Consider the following 23,406-nt stretch of genomic DNA (forward strand, 5'->3'; position numbering starts at 1 on the left):
AGAGAGAGAGAGAGCAAGCACAGGCAGACAGAGTGGCAGGCAGAGGCAGAGGGAGAAGCAGGCTCCCCACAGAACAAGGAGCCTGATGTGGGACTCGATCCCAGGACGCTGGGATCATGACCTGAGCCGAAGGCAGTGGCTTAACCAACTGAGCCACCCAGGCGTCCTGAAAACTGTGACTTCTAAGCGTTAAATGAGTTGTCTGAGGCCATGCATTTAGGAAGAGGCTGGGCTGTGATTCGAACTCCATCCGCTTTTACTCCAAAAGCCTTGCACTTAACCACCATGCTACATCCTAACATTGTGCTGATATTCTTGAGAAAACAAAGAGGTGAGGAGGACTCTCTTCTCAGAGGCTATAGCATAGGCCATTCCTGAGGTTCTTGTTAATTCTATTGAAATAGCTCAGCTATTTCTTTAAGAAACTTTAAAAATGTATCACTATATACAGAGGAAAGTGCTAGGTGTTGGAATGATAGTGGTATAAGGCCCATTCTCTGATGTGCAGAAACTCACAGTCTGGGACCAGAGTTGACATCAGTTGGCCCATGAGCTGGATCCGGGTGATGGGAGGTCTACACCCCTGCCGTTGTCCTTGTTCTGCTTGTCTTTCCCCTTTCAGGGGCTGCTCCAAGGACAGAGTCTTGATGTGTTGATGAGGTGCTCACAGAATCTGGGCAGTATACATGACTGAACCCCATTAATGCCCCTATATAATCTTTTAAGACTCTGGTGATTGGGTGTGAGGACCCACGCATCCTGTGGTCACCCAAGACAACCTTGTATGCAAGTTCCCTTTGCTTACTAAACCTGCCATCTACCAATCTGGAGTGGCCTGCCTTTTTTGGGTCTCTCACTGCCCTCCAAATATGGAGACTAGTTTCAGATTACACCTGGAAAACCTCAGAAGAGCTTGTAAACCAACAAAAGGATGCTGTAGAATTTATCCTGAAAATGCGTTTTTTCCCCAAATACTTGGAATCTCAGAATAGGCCACACTGGGCATGAAGGCCATGTCCCCCATCCTGGGCAACGTTCATGGCTTCATAGTTCCATTATGTGGCTGCTTCTTCTGTGGACCTGTGGATTTTTCTTCCACAATTATGAACCAACCTGCCACATTGTGGCCCAATAATTTCTATGTATCAGGCACTGACAGGTTCTGGAAAAGAGTTTCCACTGGAGAACTGGAGAGAAACCTATGAAAGTACAATACAAAAAGTAATAACAAAGCTCATAAAATCATAGCAGACTTAGTATCTATTCTTGGTGAGTCAAGAAAAACTTCAAAGAGAAATTTATTTCTTCTGAGACATGAAGAACCTTTACTGTTTCTTTGCATTGGTTGTTTACCCATAGATCTCCACCCCAATTTAATTTAGGAGATTTCTTGACACAAACTAAGGACAGGCAGTAGACCGCTTTTAAGGAATACCTTACTCTTTCATCCTTGATAATGGCGAGATAGAATTTTTGCTGGGAGGACCAAAAGCTTCTTCGTATGTAGTGGAGGTATTTATTCCAAGTAAAACCAAGAGCTGACACATTCAGAAAGTAATTTGAGGTAAATGAGCTTTAAAAAAAATTGTTTGCAATTAAACTTTTGACATTTAACGTTATTTTTGCTCATTCATTCATTTTTTTAAAATTTTTAATTTTTTTTTTCAGCGTAACAGTATTCATTGTTTCTGCACCACACCCAGTGCTCCATGCAATATGTACCCTTCATAACACCCACCACCAGGCTCACCCATCCACTCATCCCCCTCCCCTCCAAAACCCTCAGTTTGTTTCTCAGAGGCCACATTCTCATGTTTCGTCTCCTCTCACCTTTCTCCTAATGCCCCAGGTCACTCACTCTTGTGTACACCCACATGACATTTACAGTGAGAAGTCTCATCTCTGGACAGTTTTTGAAAGACCATAAAGCGGTACTAATTTTCTTCAAAGTCACCTCAAAAATAGAGCTGGGATTCTCTTCACTGATATTCCTCTGAATCCTACAACACTAATTCATCAAAGTGCAGTGTGGCCTTTTATTGTTTCTGGAAAGCAGAGAAGATGGTATAATGGAACTTTTGATGTAGACTTGAAAATGTCTCGTTTTTTAGTGACTGATTTACAAATGTGCTGGTTCAAGGGGCTTATATTTGCAAATAACAAACCATCACTCCACCTTTTTGTTAGAAACTATTGTTTTCATGAGAAAAATCAAATGTTCCTGATGTCAGTTTGCTTGGTGCATATATATGTGTATAAATGTATACAGATACATACATATAGACATTTTGCATGGAGCCAACTGTAAGCACAGGGACCATTAGCATATTCTTATTATATATGTAATATGAAAAGTGGGCCCTCTATTTTGTAAACTCCTCGAGAGCAGGCATCTTGCTTTGTTCACCTCTATGTTCCCAATGTCTGTGAGAATTCTTTGTCCCTAGAAATGCTCAGTAATAGTTTTCTGGAAGAATAAAGTTTTAGAATAGTGGTAGTCTATGTTTCTTGACAAATTACAAGTGATAAAAATTTAAGTTGTAGAAAAACTCAGACTTTCCCCACATCTCCAGAGAAGGACAGGGGAGGGAGATAATGGGAAAGGCATGATATCTGGTCTGTTTGCAGTTGCACATACAGCCCGTTGTAACAGTGGAATGAAGCCATGTCACAGATAATCCACGTAAATTTCTATGACTGGCATAGATGTTAAATAGAACTTTCATTAACATTGTGGGACTCTAGTCTCTTAAATATAAGAACTAAACTTCATAGTTTTTTTTTTTAAAGATTTTATTTATTTATTTGACAGAGAGAAATCACAAGTAGGCAGAGAGGCAGGCAGAGAGAGAGGAGGAAACAGGCTCCCCGCTGAGCAGAAAGCCTGATGTGGGGCTCGAACCCATGACCTGGGATCATGACCTGAGCCGAAGGCAGCGCTTAACCCACTGAGCCACCCAGGCGCCCCAAAACTTCATAGTTTAATCATGGCCACAAAGGAGATAATATGTTCAGTCCTGGCCCTTGACTCCTCCTTTCCTTTATTTTAATGAGAAATAATATTTTTTAGTTGAACTCTTTTTTCCCTAAGTGGGGCCATGACACCAAACTTGCTATTTTTATAAGGTTTATGAGGACTTAGGCTTATATAGTTTCCTTCAGCACTGCTGTACTCAAAGAAAAATATTAGTGGATGGGAACATCAAGCAATTTTATGTGAGATTTTTAAATGTTACATTGCAAATAATTCTTTAAAAAAATACAACCTTAGCTCTATGAGGAATTATTCCAAAGCAGATCCCAGACCTTTTCATTCTGATTTTCAAAATTAATGATTCAGAATAAAATGTATGGCTTGTAACTAAAATATAAAATGAGCCATATAACAATTCTATGAAATAGTTAGATCATTACTACCCCCATTATGTACTTAACAAAATTAAAGCAAATTTCTAATGCTCATGTGGTTGTTAAATGGAGGAATCAAGCCTTTAAACTGATGGTCCAGTGTACTTGCCATTATCCCTGCCTCTCCTTCCACCTCAATCACTTGGTTCATTGTATAAAGCAAATATCATGGGTCTTGCTTTTTCTTATTCAGTACATTGATACTAAATAAAAAAATATTTAAAAATTATTAAAAAATTTAAAAAAATAAAAGACTGAGAGAAGATTACAGTAGGGAGCAAAAGAGCTGTATTTTTTAATGATAGGATTGCAAACTTGAATAATATATATTCTGAATAGAGTTAAGGCACAAATAACTTTAAAGGACCTTCAGTGTTAAGAATTAACATCAATATATTTAACTGTAAAAAGATCACTTCATGTTTTTGAATTATATTACGTAATATTCTAACCCACTTAAGAGACAAAAATTGGAGATATTGTAAAACAAGAACTAATTCTGGAAAAGCAAAAATTAAAAATTTTAAAATAATAAAATAATTATGACCTTTATCCCATGGGAAAGAAATGGTTTTATGTTAAAATTAACATTGTTTCCCTTGTTGTTATATGAGCCAAGAAAGTGGGACTCCAGAATATGCCCAGTAAGTGTGATATGAATGTTAGTGCTGCAAGTTGGGGGTACTCCAGAATTCGAGGTAGAGAGCATCTCTTGGAGCTTCTGGGCCCAGGAAAAGATCTGATAACTGAGGGGAGGCCACAGGCAAGCTGGACAGAGCTGATTAAATGGGTATGGGAAGCACAGATCTGCCTAGTGCCGATAACCTTGACCCATACAAGAACCCGCAAATTACTCTTGCCCTTGCAAAATGGAAGGTAAGACTCCTCTCTCATGAAGCTGTCTGGGATGCACTCCAGCCTCCTTCACAGTCACTGGCATTCACTCACCTGAGAGTGACATGCCATCCGAAAAACAGCGCAGGGCTCCAAACCTCCACTGTGTTCTACTCAGTCTCGAGGGTCTCAGAGCCAATGAGCATTCTCAGAAAACTGTAAAAGTAGCAAGACAATCAGGGGTCCAAGTGTTAAACCACCAGGATTTAAGATGTTCTCATCCTGTCCCTCCATTAATCCTCAAGCCACCCTGATCCTCGCCCCAACAATGGTGGTGCTCAGGGGACTGCAGCGACTTGGTCAGTCTAGATGGACTGAGAAGATGGGGCAGGGCTGAGCCTTGCAGGCGGGGACCAGAGCAGTAAGAGAAGCTTGTCCCATGAGCCTCTCCTGGCTGCAAAGGCTGAAAACCCAAAGAACGCTGGGTTATGACGCATGAAACCTCGTCCCCGAGTCTTGTGCACTTCCACATTGCTCCCTGCTCTAAAGAGTTCTTTTTTTTTAATAATCATATTTTTAAAAGACTTTTTAAATTTATTTACTTGAGAGAGAGAAAAAGAAGCAGACTCCCCGCTGAGCAGGGAGCCCGATGCGGGACTCCATCACAGGACCCTGAGATCATGACCTGAGTCAAAGGCAGAAGCTTCACACACTGAGCCCCAAGGTGCCCCAAGACTATTGCTCTTACCCCCTTTTATTTTATTATTTCATAGTAACCAATCCTACCCTGTTATTTCTTGGGTCATAAGCTTATCCCAGGGTTGGCACCATTGGTGAGGAGTTTCTGGAATAGGACAACCAGAAATGTTGATGGATTAAGAGAAGCTTAGCTACAACAGATGAAGAGCAGGGTGGCATGACGGCAACACTCACAGGGACTTGACTCTGCATATGTACAACCAAAAGCCATTGGATAGGACACCTCTCAGACACTACTTCTGTTCTCAGATAAAAATAGGATGGTAATACCTGCTTCACAGAATTGTCTAAAGATCAGAAAGTAATGTGAATTAATCATGTCAACATATAATTTATATGTACATTAAGATAATTGATGTGGTTCTTATCTCTTAAAGATTAAAAATCTTAAAAATCTTAAAGATTTTTTCAAGGTCTTTATTTATTTATTTGAGAGAGAGAGAGAGAGCGAGAGCGCATAAGTAGGGAGAGGGGCAGAGGGAGAGGGAGAGGGAGAAGTAGGCTCCCTGCTGAAAAGAGAGCTTGACCCCAGGACTCTGGGATCATGACCAGAGCCGAAGGCAGATGCTCAACTAACTGGGCAACCCAGGTGCCCCTCTCCTAGATAAAGATTTTAGAGTGTTTTCTCCCCACCCCAACTCCATCAGAGGTTGCTTGGAGTGTGTGATATAATTCATTGCCTGAGTTGTGTTTCTGCCTTTAATACTGTTATATATTTGAATATAATGAAATGATATGGAAAAGTAAAACAATACTAGACTTTCAAGAAGATAATTTTAAGCTCTCTCAGTTGAAGGAGAGGGAAGAGGGGAAACTGGAAGTGTAGAACCTAGCTCTACTCCAGTAGAACATGAAGCTAGGATATTTAGGTTGGAATCACACTAGAATGAAGTGTGGGCAGTATATCTAGCTCAGGGAGTTCCCTGCTTTGTAGAAAGGTCTTAAGCCATTCTACCATTTTCTTTTTGTTTGTTTCATTTTTGTAAAGTTGCCAAAAAGAAGTATGCCTTTGGAGAAGAATTTCTGTTTCTCTTTCTCTCCGCCAAAAATACAGGTTGACTTTTATCCTGCATTTTAGAACTACAACCCATTTAAAAAAATTGTGATTTCGTTAGTTTGTTCAATGAGGTATCCTAATTTTTGCTTCATGAAATAAAAGTAAACACACATACATCTCGCTTCCTTCAGCCCTTCCATTTAAATGACTAAGAGTACAGCTAAATCAGATTTTTAAAAACACAATCTATGAAGCTAGGGATAAAATTTTCTTTTTTGACAAAGACTCTATAGAGAGAATTAGGCTATCTTTTTAATTTCAAGACTGTTAGAAATCTGCACCTGAGTTTTCATGAAGTTGTTGAGTTGTATTTCCTAGAGATACGTTGGGGAAAAAACAAAAAACAAAAAACATAAAAAACAAAAAATAAAACAAACAAACAAAAAAACTATGTATGTCCTGAGTTCCTGTCATTCTGGAGTCCAAAGATTGGATGGTCCAGAATTCCATCCTGACTTACATGGAATCTAAGACTAATCAAAGAAACACAACAAAATTTTATTTTATTTTATTTTATTTTATTTTATTTTTAATATTTTATTTATTTGACAGAGAGAAATCACAACTAGGCAGAGAGGCAGGCAGAGAGAGAGGAGGAAGCAGGCTCCCTGCGGAGCAGAGAGCCCGATGCGGGGCTCAATCCCAGGACCCTGGGATCAAGACCTGAGCTGAAGGCAGAGGCCCTAACCCACTGAGCCACTCAGGCACCCCACAACAAAATTTTAACACAACCTTTTTATCTTACATCTATTAACTGTTTTTTTCTTTTTAATTTTTCACTTAGAAACCTGACTTTTATGTTCATAAAACATTTATGTTTTACAAAGTCCTACTGAGAAACTTCTGGAGCCACAGTCTCTCTAAAGCGCTGAGTCACCCAGCATCTGCGCAAGTTAGCAGCTCCCTCAGCTGAACCTGTCTCCTGAAGATAACGTGGACTATAGCTGGCGGGATTCGGGGCCCAGGGTTGCTTTTTTTTTTTTTTTTTTTTTTCTTTTACTCTTCCACATATGTAACGTTTCTTTCATCTTTATCTGAAGAAGACTAGACAATTTTTTGAGAATTGTCTTTCTCTCTCTTTTTCTTCTTCCTCTCTCTTTCAGATACATTTTATCTTGCCAGGTTCTTGACCTTCCAGAAAAGTGAAACACTTTCCAAAGGAAACCGTGAGTACAGAATTATTCGTAGTACAATTTGTCACCAATATAATCAGGAAAGCTGTCTCTTTTGAACTTTCTGCACTGTGTTTGATAGAATCTAAGAATTGTTTCCTGGCTTTTAAGAAGTAGAGAAGCTTAATTTTAACTCTTTCTGTGAATATCTCACTTTAAACAATGATCTTGAGCTTGTAGCTACATAGTATCAAAATCTAGCAATGACCTGATTACATGGGGTCATAGAGAAAACAAGTAGGTAACTTGGAGCAAAATAATACACAAGAAAGATTGAAGTCTCATAGAATCATTTGATTCTGTAGCCAAACTACTAAAGGACATCCACAAAGTAGCAATTATATTTTGGGAGGAAGAAGATTAAAAATTTGAAATTGGTGTTCAATGTTCTGGCTGAGGTAAGCTAGGGAAAACTGTGCCCATACTCAGATGAAAGAAGGTAAACCCTACGGAGATTTTGCCGGCTATTGTCTCAAATAGGTTGGATGCCACTTATGTTGTTTAACAGTATAACATTTTACATTGCAAAAGCCAATTACCGAGAGGTTAATAACTTGAAATTTATGATAATTGCTAAAGGATGTGCTGAACTTTTTATCTGTAGTGTTTGTGAATAAAGCAAATAAAAAAAAGATAAACATATATGAGCTATACTTTTTTTTTCACTTTTAATTTTTTATTTTTTCAGCATAACAGTATTCATTATTTTTGCTATATGAGCTATGCTTTATGTGAAAAAACAAACATTTCCAAATGTGTACGTCATTCATCAAGTTTATTGCAAACCATGTTTAATTATACATTAGATTAAATTCAGAATGATCAGTACAAGTCAACACTTTCTAGCCTCTGTAAAGAAAATAAAATTACAATTCTTTTTCATCCCTCTGAGATGTGTGATTTTGCTAATTTTTTTTAAAGATTTTATTTATTTATTTGACAGAGAGATCACAAGCAGGCAGAGAGGCAGGCAGAGAGAGGAGGAAGCAGGCTCCCCGCTGAGCAGAGAGCTCGATGCGGGGCTCGATCCCAGGACTCTGAGATCATGACCTGATCCAGAGGCAGCGGCTTAACCCACTGAGCCACCCAGGCGCCCCTGATTTTGCTAATTTAAACTTGTTTCCATCATTAATCCAAATTAATTCTATTTATAGGACTTAATAAATGATGGCACATATTTATGTGAAAAGTTGGGAAAACGTAATCACTGATAAAGAATTACTATCCTAAAGGGTAGCTGCATATGGTTGAAATTATGTAAATATCCTAGTGTCTTGTGACAACAGGTTTTTACAGGCTTCAAGACATCTGAATATAAGTTCAACCTGTGAAAACACCTTGGAACACAGAAAGAGACATCACAGAGATTTGAAAACCAGCAAGAGATAGAAAATTTTTTAACTTTCAGGCAATGGAGAGCGGTGGACCGAAGGTGCTGGAAACAGCAGAGCAGATCCAGGAAAGGCGTCAAGAGGTGTTAACTCGCTACAGAAGGTTCAAGGAGCTGGTTGCTGAGAGGGGTCAGAAGCTTGAAGATTCCTATCACTACCAGGTTTTCAGACGGGATGCAGATGACCTAGAGAAGTGGATCTTGGAGAAACTCAAGATTGCAGATGATAAGAGCTATGAAGATCCGACTAACATACAGGTACTCCATTCCTGTGACTTCCCCAGAGCAGGCTCTAAGATCTCCAGGGAGGGAAACATTCTTGTAATGTAAGTGTGTATTTAACTATAAGAGCATGATATCATAGAAAGTTCAGACTTCCTGTTAGGGACCATAATTCTGTCACTAAATGGCCTGTGTCCTTAACTTCTTAAGCCCATGTCTTATGTACAGAGGAAACTCACCCTATGAAAGTAATTCTGGTCTGAAGTTCTGCTATGGGCATAACAGTGACTGAGAGTTCGAAGAAGTTATGACCTATCAGGAAACTTTAATATTTCAAGGTTATGAAATGTCAGGGCTTCCACTCTGGGAGATTTTTCCCAGGTTTCTCCCAAGGGGTTATCCATGCCCTTGCTCAGTCCATGTGACAGGTGTCAGGAGGAGGCTCCTCTCCTTCCTTCTATCACAGCATGTGACAGAGTCATGACCAGAAGAAAGGGTTACCTACCTAAAAGGGGTAGTTGATATCGGAGAGGAAGCATTTGGATCAAGAACAGAGTGATATCTATTAAAAAGATTGATACACGTATGACAACAGGAGTATTAACTAATAAGCAGAAACCTCTCAATTTAAAAAAAAGGCCATTATATTAATGATCATTTTCATCATTGTGTTCAGCTCTCCATAGCACTTACTTCCTCTATTCTGAAGAGGAACAAATATGGGACATCTTTTCATTCTCACCGAAGGCAAGTGAGACTTAAAAATAACAGGGTGATATAATTACTGGAAACTCCCCAGAGTCATGGGGGACAGGACAAAACATTTTCCTGGGTCCCCTAACCTTGTGCCTGGATTGGCCTGAAGTGGTCATTTCTTTTAGGATGTGACTTCTCCAGCTCTGGTCATGTGTTATCTCTTTATCTAGGTTGTGAAACAAGTAGTTCTGCCCAAAAGTAAGAAAAGGAACTTTATGCTCTAGGCATACTAGGGTTCATTAGGCTTAACTTCTGATTTCTAAACTTCAGGCCAAGTATCTGAAGCATGAGTCCTTCGAGGCAGAAGTACAAGCAAAATCAAGGGTCATTCCTGAACTGGAAGAAATCAGGCAAACCCGATTTGCTGAGGGGCATTTTGCCCACGAGGACACCAAGGTAAATGTATGGTAGGGCTCTGTAAGAGACGTTTCCAATTGTTGATTATGTCAGCAGAGTTTTAAGTTACTATGCCAGGTCTAAAGCTTGATATAGGGGGTTTGGAACCAAGGTTCCTGCCTCTTATCTTCCAGTGGGGTGGGGCAGGAAAGATGGTGGACGTCTTCATGTCCCCTGGGGCAGGAAGAAGAGAGCAATGATACAAAACAGATCCTGGGATGGCATCGCATTCCTCCTTGGCCACCGGAAGACAACTTCGCTTAAGATCAAGCCCTCTTTAACCCGGTTGCATGTGTCTCTGATGAACTGGCTTTCCCAAATGCCATTTCTAATGATTTCTTCTGACCTCAGAGTCCTTGTCCCTCACACTCTCCAAACAAGGGGTGCAGTGTCATGTGAGTCTTCTCTGAAATATCTCTCCCTTGTCTGTGATACCTCCCTCTCTTCACAGCCCACATGCTGTGACTAATACTATAGTTCTCGAACTCCACTCTTCTCATTTTGAAAAACTTCTAAAATCCCTTCTCTTCAGAAAATCTTCCCTAAACCCTGAGGACTGAAGACCACCATTACTTTGGAATTCATTACTAATGTATCAATTCTTTCCTGACAATTCACACTCTCTTCCAACACATTTGTGTTGATAGAGTCAATCCAGGAGCTCTCCTGCACGAGTGGATTAGTTTGTTTTTACTGTTGCAGTTTGTTTGAAATTGTCACGCCGAATTTATGTGACACGGTCTTTCTACACTTCATACAAATTCTAGTCCATTTTACTGTCAACAAAATATGGTCGGAGAACACGGACTTTAACAGAAGAGAACCTTATTGAAAAGAATAGTCCATAACAAGAAAAATCTCAAAAATTATGTATTGATGTAAAATAGATTTTTTTCCTGTATTACAGTTTTGTGTGCCACTAATAACCTACATTAATTAAAATAGTTAAGACATGTTTGAGACATCTTCACAACTATCAGACTCACTGAGCTCCATCAGACCACAGCACTGGAGAATTCAGGGAGAAATGTGATCTCCCGGCTACCGTAAACAATGGTGTAGTTGAAAAATTCCAGATTTCTGAGGACATGACATAGACAGTACCTTGAATTTCAAAAATTATATAATCTGTGATCTTCTAAGCTAACCTGGCATCAAAGCCTGCAATTACATAGTCTTAAATTCTCTTACTGCTTTGGTGCCAGTAATTTCCACTATAAATTAGCAACATTGTAGCTCTTACTCTTCCTGGCAAACAGCTCATGCTAAATTTCTTCCATGACTTGCCAGTACTTAGAACATCCTGTGCCTGTCCCCTACCTATGAAAATCCTATCTGTTCCTCAAGCTTCAATTCAAATCGAGCACTGTTATGTGAATGCTTATTCCATCCTGTCTCATTATTTATGATCCTTTCATCCTCTAAAATCTCAAAGCATTTTTACATTTTTTTCTCACGTGCAGATCACGTGTGGCTTGATTTAACATCTACTCCGAGGCACATCAATTTCCTCCTTTAAATATCTGTTGAGCAATTAATGCACGAGAGAATGCAATTTTTATCCAGGGCCCTCTCTGCACGTATCTCCAAGTCCTGCCACTCCTCAGCAGGTACGGTGCCTGATCAGTTTTGTGTCTCCGCCCAAAGGCCCATCTGGAAGAGCTGCACAGACTATGGGACCTGCTGCTGGAGCTGACTCAGGAGAGGGGCGTCTTGCTGCTGCGGGCCCTGAAGCTTCAGCAGTACCTGCAGGAGTGCGCTGACATCCTGGAGTGGATCGGAGACAAGGTACGGGACCCACAGGACACAAGCAGGGCTTTCCCTCCCTGTCCCAGGCACACCCCTGGCAATCTAATCCAGGCTGCTGGGAAAGCAGTCTGGGTGTCTGTTTCTGGATTTTGTTCCTTGAAAGAAGCCATTCTGGCAAAGATGTAGGGGTATCCCAGAGATTAGTGACCTTGTATGTGGGGAAAAGTGCCCTCGGCTTGTCCCTGTCTCCCTCCCACCATCCTTCACTCCTCCTCCTAAGTTTTTGCTCTTACTCTAGGTTCAGGCTGAGGGTGTTGCTGGCTCCTCTCCTAACGGCTGCCTCTCAGTACCTATAACTAAGGAGGTCTCTATTTTCGGAGTGTCTGATGGAGAGGCCGTAGGGAGGACTGAAGAGGCCCCCACGTGAGGGCTCAGTCCAGGGCTGTCGCAGACACCAGTGGGTTGAAATGAGTAGAATCAGGATGAATTTATTTTTCATGTTCCAGAACACACAAGGGCACTTCCAGGAGCCTTGACCAACCATGTTCCTGATCTTTCCGAAGGATTACCCCAAAGAGCAATGTCCCTGGGACCCGGATACTCCCTCAGGAAATATACTCCTGCCTCCGGCTCTCTCCTGAAGGCCTCTCCCAGGCTCCACCAGCCACTCCTTCTGAGCTCTCCTGGGAGGGTGCGCAATGGTTTTGGGCATCTGAACTGCAAAAATTACTTGCTAGTGACTCAACAGACTGCCCTTACCCACAGGAGACAATAGTGACGTCCGTGGAGCTGGGTGAGGACTGGGAGCGCACCGAGGTTCTGCATAAGAAGTTTGAGGAGTTCCAAGCAGACCTGGAAGCTCGACGGGAGAAAGTGGAAGGAATAAACCAGTATGCCAGAGAGTCCGCTGAGGTGCGGTGGGGAGCAAAGGGTCAGCGCGGGGGAAAGGTTCTGGTATCCAAAACCTTCCAGCCATCAGTAGATGGGCTAAGAAGGACGTGGGACGTTGTGAGAAAACAGGGATGCATGACCCTGTGGCAACATGCCTGGGGCAATTTCCTCTCCTGTCTGGGTCCATCTCTTGCCTGTCCACGGAAATAGAGGCGTGAGCGGGTGACCCAGTGTTTGTGTGTGCACACGCATGTGTGTGGAGGTCCTAGACCACAGCGTGGTAACTCCTGGGCAGAACGCCCATCACCCATGTTCATGCTGTACCCTTTCCTCATGAAGAAGAATGAGAATGAAGTAGCAAAGGATATAAAATACCAGAGCGCTCTCCTAATGTATATGATGTCATTATACATGATGTTTTTGTGAGAGGGTAAGACGGGGGTAGTTTAACCTTCATTCACTCAAGACAGTGTTTAAACAGATTTTCAGCATCTGAGCAAACAATTTGGTGTGGGAATAAATAATATTAGGATATGCGGGAAGACTGGGGAGCCCGTCTGATTTCATGTGCCATGAGGGAACTAGAAACTCTGACCATCGGCTGCTGTGCCCGTCCCTTTGGTTTCTTCATTGCCTCAGCTCTCGTACAGGGACACTCCTTCTGTAGTAACAGAGCAGAGACTTCAGGCTGAACGGGTATTGGAGTACAGGAAGTAAACTGCATCTCAATTTTTTTTTTTCAGGCCATGTTTCCAACAATCTCTAAATTCTCTCCACCACCTTTGTCTCATTGTGGAAGTTTCTCGGTTATTCCGTGCTATCTAACACACTGTCCCCAAACTTCAAACAACAAACATGTTCTTTTTCCCCGATTTGGTGATTCAGCTTCCTGGCTAGGCAAGTCTCCTGATCCCACCTTAAGGGCTACAGTTGGGGTGGAGGGTCTAAAATGGCCTTGCCCCCATGTCTGGGGCCTTGGTTCTCACTTTCCAGGAGTGCATGCTTTGTGTATGTGTCAGTGGCCCAAAGGTAAGAACAGAAGCTGAAATGCCCCTTGAGACCAAAGGGCAGGAGCTCGGATCATTCAAGTCACATTCTATGGTAACCCAGGCCTAGGCCAACCCAGACCCAAGGCCTGAGGAAATGGACTTCCCTTCTTGCAAAGAGGGCTTCATGGCAAAATAACACGGCCGTGTTGTCTAATCGACCATAGGACGGATCGATTCTTACAGAGCGTGGCCTCTGCTCTTGGGGAGTGGGACCCGCACACAGCTACAAATACAAAGGCTGTACATTCAGGAAGGGGAATGTAGAAAATTCCATCTGGAGAGGATTCAGAATGGGGATGGAAATTCCAAGAGACAGGGACAGAAGGAGCAGGAAGACTTGGATGCATAGGAACTGCTCGAGATTGCCAAGTGTCCAAATAGGCTGATACCATTACCTTGATCTAGTATACATACATCTCATGCTTCAGATGGTTTGCAACGAAGTATGAGATTTTCTGCAAAATTAAATGTGTGCGCATGTAATTCTGGGAAGAGGGAAACATCTCTCATTAGATTCTCAAAGGTGTCGGGACCCCAAAGGAGTTAAGAACCACAGTAGTAGAGTTTTGGAAAATAAAGTCTTAGTTCACAGAGGGAATTTTTTCTTCCTGGGTTTTCCCGGGACTTGGCAGGCATCAACAGGGTGGAATTCTGAAAATAACTTCATGGCCGGGCATTCCGTTAATAGTCTTTCCCAGGGCCGTGAGCAAAAGATAGAGTATCCAGTGGGTTGGCTTCTGGATCTTGGTAAAACTAGGGCACAGGGATATGGTGAAGATTGACATCTGGCTAGATGATCTTTCTCTATGCCTGGCAAAGTAGGAACCAGTGTGAAATGAGAAGTGTTCAATTATTTTTGGAATAGGCTCACCTTTGCCTATCCTCAGCCCTGGTTTCCTTCCAGGAGAACCATCCTGAGCTGCCCTTGATCAAGCTGAAGCAGGATGAGGTGAATGAAGCCTGGGAACGTCTCCTCAATCTGGCTCTGCAGCGGCAGGAAACGCTGTCCAGTGCCGCAGACCTCCAGCGGTTCAGAAGGTATGAATCTGGCCAACACGTTATGGGAACCTCGGCAACAGCACCGTGTTTGTGCTTGTGCTAGCTTCTGGCTACGGTTAGCAATTAGTGGCCAGTATCTCAAACCAGAGTAAATCATGTGCTTGCACCTGAGGCAGCAAGGGAGAGTGTAGTTAAGGCAACTGTGACCCACCACACAGCCAAGTGTGTGGTGACTGGATCCCAGAGCAATGAATCTGACACAGGTGAATTAGTAATGGAAGTGCTGCGAGATAAGGAACGTGTATCAGGACCTGGATGGGAGTGGAAGGTTGAGTGGGAAGAAAAAAGACAGTAAGAGCTGACCCAGATATGGGAGGTATATCTAGAGGCCCAAGGACCAGATAACGCTCAGGCTTCTACATCTCAAAGGAAACTATCACAAGCAGGAACTCTTACATTACTTTTTGCTAGTGAGTAGGAACTCAAGGTAATTGCTAACTGAGTGAACCAGGGTGGTCCTTGCTGTGTACATTGTTTGCCCTGGAATGCCTGCGATTGTCTTTGTTGGGACTTATGTGGCTCTCTGGCAGGGATGTGACTGAAGCCATTCAGTGGATCAAGGAGAAGGAGCCTCAAGTCACCTCTGAGGACTATGGCAAAGACCTTGTTACCTCTGAGGCCCTGTTTCATAGTCACAAGGGCCTTGAGAGGAACCTTGCAGTCATGGAGGACAAGGTAAGCCACTGTTGGAAGCCTGGCTGGTCTCTTGGCCTGGGAGAGGCGTTTGGTGGATACCTTGCCTCCAGAGGACACAGTAAATTCACTATTTTGATAAAGGAGAAATTCCTTATCCCTGAATACACTTCCTTGTTCTAGTTCATAACTTTTCCATGGAGTTTTATTTAAATATATGTACATGTTTTATATACTCGTGTGTGTGTGTGTGTGTGTGTGTGTGTGTGTGTTTTGTAAGGTACTTCATGATTTAAAAACAAAAAAGCTACCTCCAGGAATGGTTTCCTAATCTTATTCAGGACCTGCAGTCAGAAAATCTTTCCTTTTGTAAAACCACATTTCTGTCAGTTCCAGCTGAATCCTGCTTCTTTTTGTCCTTCTCTCAGTAGATAAGGGAAGAAATTTATCCTTCTTCTTCACCTTCTCACCCTCCTCCTCCTCCTCCCCATCCCCTGCCCCTTCCTTCCTTCCTTCCTTCCTTCCTTCCTTCCTTCCTTCCTTCCTTCCTTCCTTCTTTCCTTCCTTCCTTCTTCTTTCTTATCTTCTCCCTTCAAATAAACTCAGAGACACCTAGAGCATGTTACTAGATCCACTTTTCGGTTCTCTTCTGAAAGCTGGAAGACCCTAGTCCCTATCTCTAGAGGAAGAGACAGAGGCAGGTTCGAACTTGGAGTAAGCCCCTACCCGTGATAGGCTCCCATCCTTGCTTCTTCCCCTTACGACATTACCCATAACCTCAACCAACTCCTCCAGAGTGTGTACAGTGGAGTCAGCCCTGAAGGTCCCCACGTGCTGCCCCTGACCATAGCTTTGTCTCTAGAACCAGTTTCCGAAAACTATCCCATTATTCTACTTCTTTCATTCTTGCTCCATTTTTGTATTTTGACTTTTCCCCCTAATAATGAATAATAAAATCCCATGATTTGATACATAATGATAAATGAAATTTTAAATCCTAGACAACACCTGATTGTAGTTAAATATAATGTAAGCACTAATGGTAACATGTGGGAAAGTCACCCATACCCACATTTTTGAACCTTGCTCCTTAGGAATTGTTCAGAATGGTCTGGTATTGCTAGAATTCTTGGCAGAAATTCTCCTGGGCAAGAGTGTCTCTCTGATTCTCACAACAGTATTTATGAGACAGTATAGAGTGTGGTGAAGGACAGTCTGAGGTCCAGCCTTGCTTCTGACACTTAGTAGCTGAATGACCTTGACCAAATAAAATACTTTACCTCTCAGTTTTCATGTGAAGGAGGAAATAAAAATAGTTTCTGCTTCTGAGTGTTATTTTAAAAAGATAATAAGTCAGTGCATGTTCAGTGCTGAGCAGTAAGCACTCAATAAGAGACAAAAGTGGTCAGAACATTATTATTGCTGATATAGTATGTTAGCATATTAATACAAAATTACCTTTGGAAAACAGTGTGGAGAGTGCTCAAAAAATTAAAAATAGAGCTTCCCTATGGCCCTGCAATTGCACTATTGGGTATTTACTCCAAAGATACAGATGTAGTGAAAAGAAAGCCCCAATGTTCATAGCAGCAATGGCCACAGTCACCAAACAGTAGAAAGAACCAAGATGCCCTTCATCAGACAAATGCATAAGGAAGATGTGGTCCATATACACTATGGAGTATGATGCCTCCATCAGAAAGGATGAATACCCAACTTTTGTAGCAACATGGACGGGACTGGAGGAGATTATGCTGAGTGAAATAAGTCAGGCAGAGAGAGTCAATTATCATATGGTTTCACTTACTTGGGGAGCATAAGGAATAACATGGAGGACATTAGGAGAAGGAAAGGAAAAGCGAATTGGGCAAAATTGGAGGGGGAGATGAAACACAAGGGACTATGGACTCTGAGAAACGAACAGGATTTTGGAGGGGAGGGGGTTGGGGGATTGGGTGAGCCTGGTGGTGGGTATTAAGGAGGGCAGGTATTGCATGGAGCACTGGGTGTGGTGCCTAAACAACGAATCTTGGAACACCGCATCAAAAACTAATGATGTATTTCATGGTGACTAACATAACACAATAAAAAAAAATTATTTTAACATTTTAATTCACTATTTGTTATTTTTATATTTATTATGCATTTTATTTAATATATTTATTTATTTTAATTTAATAAGTATGTTACTGTTATCAATAGTTATTAGTTGTTTTGTCAGATCCCTCCCATAAGACTTTGTCAGGATGAACCAGAGTGCTTGGATTTCCCATTAGGTTTCTTTTTCATCCCAAAGGTGAAGGAGTTATGTGCCAGAGCAGACAAGCTGATGTTTTCCCATCCTCCAGAGGCATCTCAGATCCAGCAGATGAAAGAGGACCTAGTCTCCAACTGGGGGCATATTCGAGCCTTGGCTACCAACAGATATGCGAAGCTGGAGGCTTCTTATGGGTCAGAAATCCCTCCTCTCTGTTGCTCTGACTATCTCTACAGGGTTCAGATATGACACAAAAGCAGAAATAAAGAGTGAAAAGAATGGAATAATGAGGGACCCAGCCCTCCTGCCTGCTGGTGGTGGAGGCAAAGGAAGCTTTATTGGTTAAGGGAAGCCCTCTGCTGGCGGACATAGCACCCAGCACGACTCCTCCCCGCTCCGTACCCCATTGGTCTTCCTCTACTTAGAAACTGTAGAGTTCTATCAAATGGCCCATGCACCTGGAGAAGCAGCTGAAGAAGCATCAAAATCCCCAGCCCTAGCTCAGGAACTGAAGTAAATTTCCAAGCTGAACAGTGTAAAAATAAATCTAGAATTATTTCCTGAATGTGGGTTAGCTTGCCAAAATGTTGGGTATCATTTTAGTAGTTTTAATGACTACCTGTAAACTATGTTTATAGTTAGTCATTAAAACACCAGAAAGCAGTGTTTATCTTACTTTTACAATTCCAAATTAATTGGTGAGCATTTAATTATTTGAATAGGTAAACGTTTTAGTGTCTTGTTTTTAGTCATAGGGTTAAGGGTGAGCTAAGGCCCGCGAGGGCTCCTGACCTTAACCTTGGTTCCCTTTCCTGCCAGGTGCCCAGTGTTACTCATGTGTCATGTCTTATTTATTGGCCTCATTGGAAGGACTTTATTTCACTTCATGGGCCTCTGGGGTGGTGTGACCTTGTGATGTTGGAGAAGCAAGACGCAGATGCCTCATTACACAATGACACACCCATCCCGGGAGTCAGCAACCTGGAGTGAAGGACAACCTGCCCAACATGCCCCACTAAAGGAACAGGAAGCCCATCAGGGGGAGGAAAGGGGTAGGATTAGGACTGCATATCTCAGCTCAACCCAACCCTAGCTCTTGACTCAGAGTTCACTTACACCTGGTTTCTCCTTCCTGTCCTTTACCTTACCTTTCCTGCAGGTACCAGAGGTTCTTATCTGACTATGAGGAGCTCTCAGGCTGGATGAAGGAGAAGTCTGCTCTGATCAGTGCTGATGAGCTGCCCACAGACGTGGCTAGTGGGGAGGCCTTGCTGGACAGGCATCGACAACACAAGGTAGACAGGAAGAGCCCCCCGCCACCCAGGGGGAGGAAAAGGGAGGGGCCAGGAGTGCCAGAAGGTTTCTTGCTGCATTTTAAGACATTTTGTCTTGTGGCCACAGCATGAGATTGACTCTTATGATGAGCGATTCCAATCTGTCGATGAGACTGGTCAGGCTCTGCTAGATGCTGGTCATGAAGCCTCCGATGAAGTTCGGGAAAAGGTAACCCAGTTGAACAGTGGGTGGAATTTTGATACATATTTAGCCCCACTTAATCTCATCATAATATGAAGCATGCTACCCACTCACACCTTGAAGTCACGAGAGAAAAGCCCACTTCTTGTCCATGTGTGCACCCTTCCAAAGGCCTCGCACTTACTAGATGCTCACTTTGTCTCTTCCTTTCCAAAGATGACAGCACTTGCCAACAGCTGGGCGGCCCTGTTGGGGCTGTGGGACCAGCGGCAGCTTCAGTACCTGCAGTGCCTGTACCTGCACCTCTTCTATCGTGACAGCGAGCAGGTGGACAGCTGGATGAGCAGACAAGAGGTAATGGGGGGAGGGGGGCCAAGCGAGTGTCCAGAAGCCATTTCCCCCACCCCTCATTTATCCCATGACTGTCGTCGGCACCCTCACAACCACTTCTGTGAGCTGGAGATTGTCTTAGGAAATAGAGGGTGAGCTACAAGAAGAAGATGAGATTGGCCCCTTCTTTGAGGCTCTTAGAATTCCCTCATGAACAGACAACTAGAAGAATACCTAAATACACAGCAGAGGAGCGTTAACCTCCACTGAACATAAGGCCAGATGAATATCACATTGCTGAGGGGTCAGGAATAGAAAGTTGTGACGAGTCAGGGAAGGTCAACCAGAGATTTCCTGGAGGAGGTGACTGGTCCTCTTGAGGCAGTGTTGGGAAGTCAGAATGGAGCAGGGATTGGCCAGGACAACTCTATGTGGACAGAACCAGAAACAAAGGTGATCAAGTTGTGTGAGAGGATTGGGGAGGAGTCTGAAGTTCCTGCTGTTCAAGGTTGGTCCCTACCCACCATCCCACCATATCCCACCTTGCTCTCCCACCATCTCCTCTCCATCCTTAGTCCTTGTCTCAGAGATGCTCCAAAAGCAATGTTTCTCACCAGTGAGGAAGAGTTGAGATGTGTCTCTGTCTTCTACAGGCCTTCCTGGAGAACGAGGACTTGGGAAATTCCCTGGGCAGTGTGGAAGCCCTTCTTGAGAAGCATGATGACTTTGAAGAGGCCTTCACCGCCCAGGAGGAGAAGATCACAGTGAGACACGGGCTCTGGCATGGGCACCTGCTCTGTGTTTGTTTGTGTCACTTCATACAACACCCGTCCTTAGAGAGAACCACTCATCACTTTCAGACGTAACATGAGGGTTCTTTTCGAAAGAGAAAACATTCAGAAAAGTAATCATACCCATTTTTACCATCACATCTTTTATTCCACAAAGCATTTAGAAAATTTTTAAAGAGGAATTTTTTTAGCCACTTACGTTTTCCCAGTGAAGTGATGATTGTTTTATTTTCTTCTGCAGCATGAACAGATATTATTGGATCCATATCTGACACAGAATCATGACTTGGAAGTTTGAAGTGTATTATTTACTTTTTCAGTTTTTTTTCCTCTCCAGTAATGTCTCCATTTGGTTTTCTCTAGTAAAATCTAGATGTCTAAGCAACATCTACTCTTTGCCTGTACATCTTCAGCTTTGTGTTTCTTCTCCAAAGTGACCACAGCTTTCCTGTGAACCCTACACTACGATGCCCCAGAAACTGGCCAATGTATAAGCCGGGCTCAGACAAGTGTGGGAGGATTTTATTGGTCCAGTGTACTGTATGTCTTTGGCGGTCCCCTCGGCTGGTTCTGGCTTTTAACTCATACATCTTACCACTGGCAACAGCAGCAACCAGAACAATAGAATTCCAAGTCAATACGGGGATTAATACGGTCCTTACCCTCCATATGCTTGCTCTGTTGATTTTTATTGGTAAAAACTAACTAACAGTATAAAATAAGTTGTTGTTTAGAAAAAGCTATCATGTGTTTTAGGTTATTTTCCCATTCTCTATCACTTAATCCACCCTGAGTTCTAACAATTTGAGGAGTTCATGAATGAATATCAGTAAAAATTTTTAACCCTTCTTCCTATGAGGCTAGAGATATAAATACATATAATCGGGCAGAAAAGGGAGGGAGGGAGAGCAAGAGAGTGAGAGAGTGAGAGTGAGAGGCTGGCCACTGGACATGACTATATCCACAGTGCTTCCTCTTGAAAACTTAAGAACAGGAGCACCTGGGGGGCTCACTCTGTTAAGCCTTTGACTCTAAGTTTCAGCTCAGGACTTGATCTCCTGGTCGTGAGATCAAGCCCTGAGCAGGGCTCTGCATTCAGCATGGAGTCTGCTTGGGATTCTCTCCCCCACCTTGAACACATGCTCACTCTCTCTCACTCTCTCTAATAAATAAATAAATACAGTCTTAAAAAAATTAAGAATAGATCAAATATTCACCTTCAAGTGACATCAAAATTCATTTACTATAACCTCTATATTAAAAATATTATGGCATCAAAGAGAGTAATTAACTCATCAACTATACATTCTGAAATGGAATTTGTAATAGAAATCAGAACTAGGTCCCAGATGTCTGACCCTGAGAGTTGTTCTCTTCCCACATTGCTTTTTCTTTCAACAGCTAACCCAGTGGTGGCCACTTACTCAGGGGACTCTGAGGGAAAACCACTCAGTTTTTGTTGTTTTGTTTTTCAGACCGTCGACAACAATGCAACGAAGCTGATCAATGGTGGCCATTACGACTCTGAGAACATCGCTGCTCTGCGGGATAGCGTATGTCGGAAGCCGCGCGTCTGCCCATCTGTGCCCTGGGGCCCGGGGAGGAGGTGGGGCCCAGGGACCCAGCTGGGCAGTGAACCTCGTGTTCACACTTGGCTTTGATGACCATGAGTTTCATCTTTGTTTTTGCAGCTCTTGGCCCGGCGGGACGCTCTACGTGGGAAGGCGGCCACTCGGCGCAAACTCCTGGAGGATTCCCGGCTTCTGCAGAAACTCTATGAAGATTCAGATGACCTAAAGAACTGGATCAATAAGAAGAAGAAGTTGGCAGACGATGAAGATTACAAGGTAAGTGGGTTTTTGGACCCTGGGCACAACCATCAGGACTGTTTCAGGGGGCCAGAGTCTTAGAGCTGAAAGGACTGGTGAACCTCTTGCCCTGAGTCCCTCAAGGCACAATACTTGGTTAAAAGCAAAGATCTGGTTTCTGGATTTCCTGTGTCCCACCACCTCTCATTTCTTTTCTTCGGCACAAATTCTCTTTTCCCTTTCCTTTCCTTTCCTTTCCTTTCCTTTCCTTTCCTTTCCTTTCCTTTCCTTTCCTTTCCTTTCCTTTCCTTCATTTGCTCTTCTTTTCTTTTTTTTTTCCTTTCTTTTCTCTTCTTTTTAAAAAAATTTATTTATCTATTTGAAAAAGAGAGAGAGAGAGAGAACAAGGGGATGGGCAGTGGGAGAGGAGAAGCAAACTCCCCCTGAGGAGGGGCCTGACACAGGAGCTCGATCCTAGGACCCTGGGATCAGGACCTAAACCAAAGACAGACTCTTCACTGACTGATGCATCCAGGCACCCTTCTCCAGCACAACTTCTAATGCCCCATAACGGAGTGGGGGAAGGGAGGCACGGCGCCTTATTTAGCTGTTTCTTGTCCCTCCACTACCTCTGCCGCTTCCCTCTGCACCTTGTAATAGAAACATTATGTCTGATCCCGTTGTAGGTTCAAATTTACTCAAAGCTCCTAGGAACCCAAAGGTAATCTCAAGGGTTGACATAAAGCAGAGTTACACAGTTTTGTAGCTAGAAGGGAACAACCCCTCCTTTTATTGATGAGGAAACCAAGGATTTGAATTGGAAAGTGACTTGCCCAGAGTTACCCAGTTATTTGGAAGGCATTTTAACATAAGTGTTAGAGCATGAATTCTGGAGAAGGTGAGCCTGGGCTCGAATTCTCTTAGTTCTGTCTTATTTGTGTGACTTTGGGAAACCCTTGACTTCTCTCTAAGCCATAGATTTCTCTACCTTGGGGTTGTGTAAAACATGAATTTTTTCATTCACAAGTGTTATATACTGCAAACTATTATACCCACATATATATACTCATACACTATCACACTTAGTTGAGGCTAGAATGAGTCTCCTAATTTCGAGGCCAATACCTTTCACAATATTTACTTTTGTTTCATATCTTTATAGAACTATGGGCACCTAATCTGTACCTTTCGTCTTGTTAAACTTGGAAATATGTGTTTGTGTTCTTGGGAGGAGGTGTGGTTCCTGAGTACAGAAGGTATATAGACCTTCTCTAGAGGAAGAGACCATGCATCAGGACAGAAATGGGAAAAAAATCTGTCATTGTTCATGACAGCTCCCTGTTTTTGTTTTTCCTTCTTTTTTTTAAAT

At 42.7% G+C, this 23,406-nt stretch overlaps 1 protein-coding gene across 1 annotated transcript in view; it reads left to right on the plus strand.

Moving 5' to 3' along the window:
* Window positions 1-7,151: 7,151 nt before the first annotated feature.
* Window positions 7,152-23,406, plus strand: part of SPTA1 (spectrin alpha, erythrocytic 1) — a 65,202-nt gene continuing 48,947 nt past the window's right edge. The window contains exons 1-14 of the mRNA XM_047705649.1: window positions 7,152-7,224; window positions 8,639-8,878; window positions 9,869-9,994; window positions 11,642-11,782; window positions 12,509-12,655; window positions 14,588-14,721; window positions 15,273-15,417; window positions 17,672-17,826; window positions 18,792-18,927; window positions 19,034-19,135; window positions 19,325-19,462; window positions 20,092-20,202; window positions 21,705-21,782; window positions 21,921-22,076. Of these exons, the coding sequence (XP_047561605.1) occupies window positions 8,642-8,878; window positions 9,869-9,994; window positions 11,642-11,782; window positions 12,509-12,655; window positions 14,588-14,721; window positions 15,273-15,417; window positions 17,672-17,826; window positions 18,792-18,927; window positions 19,034-19,135; window positions 19,325-19,462; window positions 20,092-20,202; window positions 21,705-21,782; window positions 21,921-22,076 (1,806 nt within the window). The 5' untranslated portion in view covers window positions 7,152-7,224; window positions 8,639-8,641. The remainder of the gene's footprint in view (window positions 7,225-8,638; window positions 8,879-9,868; window positions 9,995-11,641; window positions 11,783-12,508; window positions 12,656-14,587; window positions 14,722-15,272; window positions 15,418-17,671; window positions 17,827-18,791; window positions 18,928-19,033; window positions 19,136-19,324; window positions 19,463-20,091; window positions 20,203-21,704; window positions 21,783-21,920; window positions 22,077-23,406) is intronic.

Source organism: Lutra lutra, chromosome 15 (assembly GCF_902655055.1).
Source record: "Lutra lutra chromosome 15, mLutLut1.2, whole genome shotgun sequence".
NCBI classification, from domain to species: domain Eukaryota; kingdom Metazoa; phylum Chordata; class Mammalia; order Carnivora; family Mustelidae; genus Lutra; species Lutra lutra.